General features: G+C 56.1%; 5 protein-coding genes across 5 annotated transcripts; 4 read left to right on the top strand and 1 right to left on the bottom strand.

The window, feature by feature from the left end:
• The first annotated feature begins 420 nt into the window (after nt 1-420).
• On the top strand, nt 421-1,329 carry LOC138274927 (histone H1-like). The gene has a single exon (XM_069219048.1). The coding sequence runs from the start codon at nt 607-609 to the stop codon at nt 1,309-1,311; it is 705 nt and encodes a 234-aa protein (XP_069075149.1). The 5' UTR covers nt 421-606; the 3' UTR covers nt 1,312-1,329.
• Nucleotides 1,330-1,696: 367 nt separating this feature from the next.
• On the top strand, nt 1,697-3,620 carry LOC138274928 (histone H3). The gene has a single exon (XM_069219049.1). The coding sequence runs from the start codon at nt 2,071-2,073 to the stop codon at nt 2,479-2,481; it is 411 nt and encodes a 136-aa protein (XP_069075150.1). The 5' UTR covers nt 1,697-2,070; the 3' UTR covers nt 2,482-3,620.
• LOC138274930 (histone H2B 1.2-like) lies at nt 3,148-3,579 on the bottom strand. The gene has a single exon (XM_069219051.1). The coding sequence runs from the start codon at nt 3,577-3,579 to the stop codon at nt 3,199-3,201; it is 381 nt and encodes a 126-aa protein (XP_069075152.1). The 3' UTR covers nt 3,148-3,198.
• A 136-nt stretch (nt 3,621-3,756) lies between the features above and the next one.
• LOC138274929 (histone H2A type 2-C) lies at nt 3,757-4,394 on the top strand. The gene has a single exon (XM_069219050.1). It carries the CDS (start codon nt 3,923-3,925, stop codon nt 4,319-4,321), a length of 399 nt encoding a protein of 132 aa, XP_069075151.1. The 5' UTR covers nt 3,757-3,922; the 3' UTR covers nt 4,322-4,394.
• Nucleotides 4,395-4,939: 545 nt separating this feature from the next.
• LOC138274932 (histone H4) lies at nt 4,940-5,441 on the top strand. The gene has a single exon (XM_069219052.1). It carries the CDS (start codon nt 5,074-5,076, stop codon nt 5,383-5,385), a length of 312 nt encoding a protein of 103 aa, XP_069075153.1. The 5' UTR covers nt 4,940-5,073; the 3' UTR covers nt 5,386-5,441.
• Nucleotides 5,442-8,754: the final 3,313 nt, after the last annotated feature.

Here is an 8,754-nt window from a genome sequence, read left to right as displayed (position 1 = left end):
AGGTTTTCTCCCTTGTATGCAGGTGAACAAAATAATAGTTTACATGGTTAAATAAGGTAGGCAGGCACCTTCACTGTATCAGCGGTGTGCATTCAGTGAGTTTGGCCCGTTTCTATCCTCCTGGCTCCTGTTTCCCCTCTCGCTGGGCACACGAAGGCTTGTGTTATTTCTGCAGTTTATAAAACGTTGTTTCACGGGTGCCAAGAACCCCATTGTGGTGCCCCACGAGTCATTCGGTACAGAAGCACGCTACGATTGATATGCTATCTTTTCTGACCACAAACGTTAAGACTGTGTAGGTGAAAATGGGCTCGTGGACAAAGTTTTCTGACACAAAGGCATCAGCCATCGGAGGAGTGTGGAGTCTACCAGCTGACTAAAAGCCGGTGGCAGCGCGCTGAAACGAGAGGAGAGCACGCATAGGAAAGGGATGAAGTTGGGCTTCTTTTGATGTATAAATGAAAGCCCAGTTCTAACGTTTACTGTTTTAAAACATAGATAATCTGATGAGAGGAAACACAAAAGCCAGCTCGGAGCAGAGAGCCGAGTGTGCCGCGAACAGCCTCCCCTCCTGGGGACCAATCAGGAGGTGGCTCCTCCCTATATATGCGCGGAGCTCCGGCGGGAGGGACATTTCTCATCTGTGCTAGCGCCTCGACTCTCTGTACCATGGCTGAAACCGCTCCAGCTGCCGCGGCCCCTCCCGCTGAAGTAGCCCCCAAGAAGAAGGCGAAGAAGGCGGCGGGGCCGTCTAAGGCCAAGAAGCCCGCGGGACCCAGCGTCGCCGAGCTCATCCTGAAAGCGGTCACCGCCTCTGCCGAGAGGAAGGGGGTCTCCCTGGCGGCGCTGAAGAAGGTGCTGAGCGCCGACGGCTACGATGTGGACAAGAACAAGAGCCGCGTCAAGGCCGCCCTCAAGGGCCTGGTCAGCAAGGGCGCCCTGGCCCAGCTGAAGGGCACCGGCGCCTCCGGCTCCTTCAAGGTGAACAAGAAGCAGCTGGAGGGCAAGAAGGCGGCCAAGAAACCAGCGGCCAAGAAACCAGCGGCCAAGAAAGCCGCCCCGGCCGCCAAGAAGCCCAAGAAGGCCCCCGCGGGGGTGAAGAAGAGCCCGAAGAAGGCCAAGAAGCCGGCGGCGGCCAAGAGCCCCAAGAAGCCCAAAGCTGCCCCGGCCAAGAAGGCTGCCAAGAGTCCCGCGAAAGCAAAGGCGGCCAAGCCCAAGGCAGCCAAGAAAAGCCCCGCCAAGGTGGTGAAACCCAAGGCGGCCAAACCCAAAGCAGCCAAGCCCAAAAAGGCAGCGCCCAAGAAGAAGTAAGGGCTCCTGCCAGACACTGCGAACACAAGGGCTCTTTTAAGAGCCACCCACCCGGTCTAGAAGAGAGCCTGTTCACCCCCCAGCCCCGCGCACGCCGTGCCCCGCTCCCCAGCCATAAACGGCACCGTGAAATCCCGGCGCGCCTCTCCGCGCTCGAGCGCCGCGTGTGATCTTGGGCGGATGCTCGCACGGAGGTTATTATAACTCCTTGATAGTTTTAAGGCTAACTATACGTGTGGGAGGTACTAGACCTCGGTGGATGACACATTCGGGTGATTACGTGTGTGCTTAGCCGCAAACACTATGTCCGAGGCGGACTGGGAATAGTGTCTGCTTGAAGCAGACGAGTGTGCGCCTTAAATCCGTAGGAGGTAACGGCGTGTGCCAGGGTGACCAAAGGGGCTATAACACCGTGGGCTTGTCCCCCGCAGGTGACCGAGACGGGGAGGGGGTGACTGGTGGGGCGGCAGCTAGCCGGGGGGGCAAGGGGGAGAAGACCTGCCCAAAACGCGGGCTTTTTCGGCTCGGGGTACATCAACCAATCGGGGGGCTGCTTTCCATTTTGACCACATTTCATTGGCTACAGACAGCCACGAGCCGCCTCTTCAGTGAGTAACCAATCCTTGCTATTTCCAAACTTGGGCCCGTGGTTTCAACCAATCAGAGCAGCCCTCCGTCTCCCAGGGCATAAATAGGCCTCTGTGCGAGGCAGGCCCCATTCCTTCTCGCACGCCGCGCAGAGAAAGCTCCGTCTTCGCCATGGCCCGCACCAAGCAGACCGCCCGCAAGTCCACCGGAGGGAAGGCGCCTCGCAAGCAGCTGGCCACCAAGGCTGCCCGCAAGAGCGCGCCTGCCACCGGAGGAGTCAAGAAGCCTCACCGCTACAGGCCCGGGACCGTGGCTCTCCGCGAGATCCGCCGCTACCAGAAGTCCACCGAGCTGCTCATCCGCAAGCTGCCCTTCCAGCGCCTGGTGCGGGAGATCGCGCAGGACTTCAAGACCGACCTGCGCTTCCAGAGCTCGGCCGTCATGGCCCTGCAGGAGGCCAGCGAGGCCTACCTGGTCGGGCTCTTTGAGGACACCAACTTGTGCGCCATCCACGCCAAGAGGGTCACCATCATGCCCAAGGACATTCAGCTGGCCCGTCGTATCCGCGGCGAGAGGGCCTAAGGACCGACCCTAACCGACCCCACATATACCACAAGGGCTCTTCTAAGAGCCACCACCTTGTCACGTAGGAGCTGTTCATATCCGTGTGTTGTACACGGGGGGAGGCGGGGGCGAAAGGAAGGTGTTGGTAGGCACCGGTACTCATTAACTCATACCGGCACTCGGAAAGCAGAGCGCCTCCTTTTCATATGATAAAGTGCTTTGTTTGGCAGACGGGTTGTGCAGCGACCGGCACCTCGCAAGCCGGGGCTGTGTGGTGTCTGTGCTACTTTTAAACCCCCGGTAATCTTGTCCGGCTTCAGCAGAGGGAGCGCCTGCTCGGGGGCGACTTGTAGCCGCTCTCGTCTCCCTTGGTTTTTAAGTACGAACGGAACGTGCCCCGTGCAAACTTTACACACTTCTCCCCTAACGTGGAAAGCAATAGCGGGACCGTCCGTGCGGGTCAAACGCTATTACATTACAGCGCTTAGTGACACTTTATCCCCAACAAAGCCTGTTCACATAGACGTTTTATTAGGAAGGGCGCTCTGCTCTACCGTCCCTCGCTCTGCTGCAGGCCCCGTCAGAGCGGGACCTAATGCGCACCACACTACGCTTCATTCATAAGACACGCTAAGGGTACCTCTTCACCGATAATATCCGCACAGCAGCTCTTAGAGGAAAAAGTGTTGGCCCTTAAAAGAGCCCTTGTGTTAATTGGAGATGTGCCTCGAAGCCTTACTTGGCGCTAGTGTACTTGGTGACGGCCTTGGTGCCCTCGGACACGGCGTGCTTGGCCAGCTCTCCGGGGAGCAGCAGGCGCACGGCGGTCTGGATCTCCCGGGAGGTGATGGTGCGCCGCTGGTTGTAGTGAGCCAGGCGGGAAGCCTCCCCGGCGATGCGCTCAAAGATGTCGTTGACGAAGGAGTTCATGATGCCCATGGCCTTGGAGGAGATGCCGGTGTCGGGGTGCACCTGCTTCATCACTTTGTAAATGTAGATAGCGTAGCTCTCCTTCCTGGTCCTCTTGCGCTTCTTGCCGTCCTTCTTGGGCGGCTTGGACAGCGCTTTCTTGGAGCCCTTCTTGGGAGCCGGCGCGGACTTGGCTGGTTCAGGCATGATCGACACTGGGCAGGCGCTCGCTGTGCAATCAGGAGAAATGCGGAAGCTGCGCCCGGGCTGCTGTACTTATAGGCTGGGCGTGTAAAGCAGCTGCTTGTTCCATTCTCCGTTCCCATTGGTAGGCACAACCGGCACCCCCTCCGTCCTCATCTTAATACGCGCCTTTCACTTCTGTAATTCTGATTGGTGGAGTAGGTTATTCCTTCCTCCAATGTGGGCCTCAGAGCTTAGCGGGCAACCAATCAGAGACGACCCGAAGTCTTTATATGACCGGGGTCCGGAGCACGCAGGGATAGTCTCTCTGTCTTCTTAGCCCGAGAACCTACAGCAGCTGCTCGCCATGTCTGGACGCGGAAAGCAAGGAGGCAAGGCCCGCGCTAAGGCCAAGACACGCTCTTCCAGAGCCGGACTGCAGTTCCCTGTGGGCCGTGTGCACAGGCTGCTCCGAAAGGGAAGCTACGCCGAGCGGGTCGGCGCCGGTGCCCCCGTCTATCTGGCTGCAGTCCTGGAGTACCTGACGGCCGAGATCCTCGAGCTGGCCGGCAACGCGGCCCGGGACAACAAGAAGACCCGCATCATCCCCAGGCACCTCCAGCTCGCCATCCGCAACGACGAGGAGCTCAACAAGCTGCTGGGCAGAGTCACCATCGCCCAGGGAGGCGTCCTGCCAAACATCCAGGCCGTGCTGCTGCCCAAGAAAACCGAGAGCCACAAGGCTGGGGGCAAAGCAAGCAAGTGAAGCGCCGCAGCCTCCCTTACGAACCACCGTATAAATACATTATAAACACAAGGGCTCTTTTCAGGGCCGCACACAGATTCCATCAAAGAGCTTATCCCTTCTAAGTCTCACTTTTGCCGGCTTCTTTAAATTCAGCGCTCGCACCTTCGCCTCACCGGGCGGCGTGTCCGACCCTCCGGCGATGCACGTGAATAATGTTAACACAGCCGCTAAGGCTACCTTGCGGTCCATACTTTTTATTCATGTTTATACATATATATTTTTCAGTTTGCGGGCACGCCGCTACCGGGCGCGGGGTGTGAACGTGTGCATGTTGTGGCTGCACGCACGCAGCGCGGTGGCGCCGGGGAGGGCTTCGGTGCGCTGGCCCCATTGAGACATTTGAGAGCGGTCGGAGGGGGACCCCGGGTTAGGGTTGCTTCAGGCCGGAACAACCAGCGAGGGGCTGGGGTGCTTTGCACCGTTCCGTTTGCGTGGCCTGAACGCCGGTGGCGTGTGAGGAGGGAAGAGCAGAAGCTGCGGAGCCCGCCCGCCCGCAGGCGAGCCCAGGACAAAGGGGCGCTGGGAGCCCGCGCTTTTTCAAACGGCAGCGGCCGCTCGGGGCCCGCTCTCTGCAGAGGGCGGGCCGGACAGCGGCTCTCCCGCCTCTCGGCCTCACACGTCAGAGGCTCCCTCGCCGGTCCGCAGCTGCTCCATATAAGCAGCCGTTCTCGGGCTGCTGCTCGTATTTCTGCTTCGACCGAGAAGAGAGCATGTCTGGACGCGGCAAAGGAGGAAAGGGGCTCGGCAAAGGCGGTGCCAAGAGGCACAGGAAGGTGCTCCGCGACAACATCCAGGGCATCACCAAGCCCGCCATTCGCCGCCTGGCTCGCCGCGGCGGTGTCAAGCGCATCTCCGGCCTCATCTACGAGGAGACCCGCGGTGTGCTGAAGGTTTTCCTGGAGAACGTCATCCGGGACGCCGTCACCTATACCGAGCACGCCAAGAGAAAGACCGTCACCGCCATGGATGTGGTGTACGCCCTGAAGCGCCAGGGACGTACTCTCTACGGATTTGGCGGTTAAACACCACTCGCCGAGAACGCACAAAAAAACAACCTAAAGGCCCTTCTGAGGGCCGCCCACTGGATCATAACAGAGCTGTGTGTATACGACACCATTTTATTACATTTTCCCTGCCGGGTTGGGCTGCTCTCCAGGCCCATACCCAATTTCTTTACACCTTCCCGTATTTTCGACTATTAAGCCCCCACAGGGTGGGGGCTTACAAATGCGGGTAAAGAACAAAAAGTCGAGTTATCCCGGCCGGCTGGCACTCCGGCCATCTGGTCGCACATCACGCTGAGCCATCTGGTTGCACACGTGGCCGACCAGATGGCCGGAGTGCCAGCCGGCCGGGATAACTCGACTTTTTGTTCCTCACACGCTTTTGTAAGCCCCCACGCTGTGGGGGCTTAATAGTCGAGAATATGTGTACATGTTTCCTTTTTCAGCTCCAAGGGGGCAAAGTCACTCCTTCTACCCAGGGCTGCGGAGCTCCAAGTAGGGTAAGATTCAAGGTTTTCCCCCTGGATGGAAGTGGGGAAAAAAAAAGAACATTTTACGTGCTTCAAAACCGTACACAAGCACCCTCACAGTGCCAGCACTGGGCCTGCAATGTCCCTGGCCCATTTGCAACCTCCAGCCTGCTGTTTTCGACATTAGGCTCCAAGGGGGCAAAGTCACTCCTTCTACCCAGGGCTACGGAGCTCCAAGTAGGGTAAGATTCCAGGTTTTCCCCCTGGATGGAAGTGGAAAAAAAAGAACACTTTACGTGCTTTTAAACTGTACACAAGCACCCTCACAGTGTCAGCACTGGGCCTGCAATGTCCCTGGCCCATTTGCAACCTTCCAGGCTGCTATTTTACACCTTATGAGTGTTTCAGCTCCAAGGGGGCAAAGTCACTCCTTCTACCCAGGGCTACGGAGCTCCAAGTAGGGTAAGATTCCAGGTTTTCCCCCTGGATGGAAGTGGACAAAAAAGAACACTTTACGTGCTTTTAAACTGTACACAAGCACCCTCACAGTGCCAGCAGTGAGCCTGCAATGTCCCTGGCCCATTTGCAACCTTCCAGGCTGTTATTTTACACATTATGGGTGTTTCAGCTCCAAGGGGGCAAAGTCACTCCTTCTACCCAGGGCTACGGAGCTCCAAGTAGGGTAAGATTCCAGGTTTTCCCCCTGGATGGAAGTGGGAAAAAAAAGAACACTTTACGTGCTTTAAAACCGCACACAAGCACCCTCACAGTGCAAGCACTGGGCCTGCAATGTCCCTGGCCCATTTGCAAGCTCCAGGCAGCTGTTTTCGACATTAGGCTCCAAGGGGGCAAAGTCACTCCTTCTACCCAGGGCTACGGAGCTCCAAGTAGGGTAAGATTCCAGGTTTTACCCCTGGATGGAAGTGGAAAAAAAGAGAACACTTTACGTGCTTCAAAGAGGTACACAAGCACCCTCACAGTGTCAGCGCTGGGCCTACAATGTCCCTGGCCCTTTTTTAACCTCGTTTTACACATTATGAGTGTTTCAGCTCCACGGGGGTAAAGTCACTCCTTCTACCCAGGGCTACGGAGCTCCAAGTCGGGTAAGATTCCAGGTTTTCCCCCTGGATGGAAGTGGGAAAAAAAGAACACTTTACGTGCTTCAAAGAGGTACACAAGCACCCTCACAGTGTCAGCACTGGGCCTGCAGTGTCCCTGGGCCCATTTGTAACCTTCCAGGCAGCTATTTTACACATTATGAGTGTTTCAGCTCCAAGGGGGCAAAGTCACTCCTTCTACCCAGGGCTACGGAGCTCCAAGTAGGGTAAGATTCCAGGTTTTCCCCCTTGATGGAAGTGGAAAAAAAAGAACATGTTACGTGCTTCAAAACTGTACACAAGCACCCTCACAGTGTCAGCACTGGGCCTGCAATGTCCCTGGGCCATTTGCAACCTTCCAGGCAGCTATTTTACACATTATGAGTGTTTCAGCTCCAAGGGGGCAAGGTCACTCCTTCTACCCAGGGCTACGGAGCTCCAAGTAGGGTTAGATTCCAGGTTTTCCCCCTGGATGGAAGTGGAGAAAAAAGAACTTGTTACGTGCTTCAAAACTGTACACAAGCACCCTCACAGTGTCAGCACTGGGCCTGCAATGTCCCTGGTCCATTTGTAACCTTCCAGGCAGCTAATTTACACATTATGAGTGTTTCAGCTCCAAGGGGGCAAAGTCACTCCTTCTACCCAGGGCTGCGGTGCTCCAAGTAGGGTAAGATTCCAGGTTTTACCCCTGGATGGAAGTGGAAAAATAAAAGAACACTTTACGTGCTTCAAAACTGTACACAAGCACCCTCACAGTGTCAGCACTGGGCCTGCAATGTCCCTGGCCCATTTGCAACCTCCAGGCAGCTGTTTTCGACATTAGGCTCCAAGGGGGAAAAGTCACTCCTTCTACCCAGGGCTACGGAGCTCCAAGTAGGGTAAGATTCCAGGTTTTCCCCCTGGATGGAAGTGGAAAAAAAAAAAGAACACTTTACGTGCTTTAAAACCGCACACAAGCACCCTCACAGTGCAAGCACTGGGCCTGCAATGTCCCTGGCCCATTTGCAACCTCCAGGCAGCTGTTTTCGACATTAGGCTCCAAGGGGGCAAAGTCACTACTTCTACCCAGGGCTACGGAGCTCCAAGTAGGGTAAGATTCCAGGTTTTCCCCCTGGATGGAAGTGGAAAAAAAAGAACACTTTACGTGCTTCAAAGAGGTACACAAGCACCCTCACAGTGTCAGCACTGGGCCTGCAATGTCCCTGGCCCATTTGCAACCTCCAGGCAGCTGTTTTCGACATTAGGCTCCAAGGGGGCAAAGTCACTACTTCTACCCAGGGCTACGGAGCTCCAAGTAGGGTAAGATTCCAGGTTTTCCCCCTGGATGGAAGTGGAGAAAAAAGAACACTTTACGTGCTTTTAAACTGTACACAAGCACCCTCACAGTGCCAGCAGTGAGCCTGCAATGTCCCTGGCCCATTTGCAACCTTCCAGGCTGCTATTTTACACATTATGAGTGTTTCAGCTCCAAGGGGGCAAAGTCACTCCTTCTACCCAGGGCTACGGAGCTCCAAGTAGGGTTAGATTCCAGGTTTTCCCCTTGAATGGAAGTGGAAAAAAAAAAGAACACTTTACGTGCTTTAAAACCGCACACAAGCACCCTCACAGTGCCAGCACTGAGCCTGCAATGTCGCTGGCCCATTTGCGACCTTCCAGGCTGCTATTTTACACATTATGAGAGTTTCAGCTCCAAGGGGGCAAAGTCACTCCTTCTACCCAGGGCTGCGGAGCTCCAAGCAGGGTAAGATTCCAGGTTTTCCCCCTGGATGGAAGTGGGAAAAAAAGAACACTTTACGTGCTTCAAAGAGGTACACAAGCAC

Source organism: Pleurodeles waltl, unplaced genomic scaffold (assembly GCF_031143425.1).
Source record: "Pleurodeles waltl isolate 20211129_DDA unplaced genomic scaffold, aPleWal1.hap1.20221129 scaffold_210, whole genome shotgun sequence".
NCBI classification, from domain to species: Eukaryota; Metazoa; Chordata; class Amphibia; order Caudata; family Salamandridae; genus Pleurodeles; species Pleurodeles waltl.
Note: the sequence above shows the minus strand (reverse complement) of the source record. Positions and strands in the feature narration are given on the sequence as shown.

Coding starts and splice junctions, on each gene's coding strand:
- LOC138274927 (XM_069219048.1), top strand. CDS start 607: ATGCGCGGAGCTCCGGCGGGAGGGACATTTCTCATCTGTGCTAGCGCC.
- LOC138274928 (XM_069219049.1), top strand. CDS start 2,071: ATGGCCCGCACCAAGCAGACCGCCCGCAAGTCCACCGGAGGGAAGGCG.
- LOC138274930 (XM_069219051.1), bottom strand. CDS start 3,579: ATGCCTGAACCAGCCAAGTCCGCGCCGGCTCCCAAGAAGGGCTCCAAG.
- LOC138274929 (XM_069219050.1), top strand. CDS start 3,923: ATGTCTGGACGCGGAAAGCAAGGAGGCAAGGCCCGCGCTAAGGCCAAG.
- LOC138274932 (XM_069219052.1), top strand. CDS start 5,074: ATGTCTGGACGCGGCAAAGGAGGAAAGGGGCTCGGCAAAGGCGGTGCC.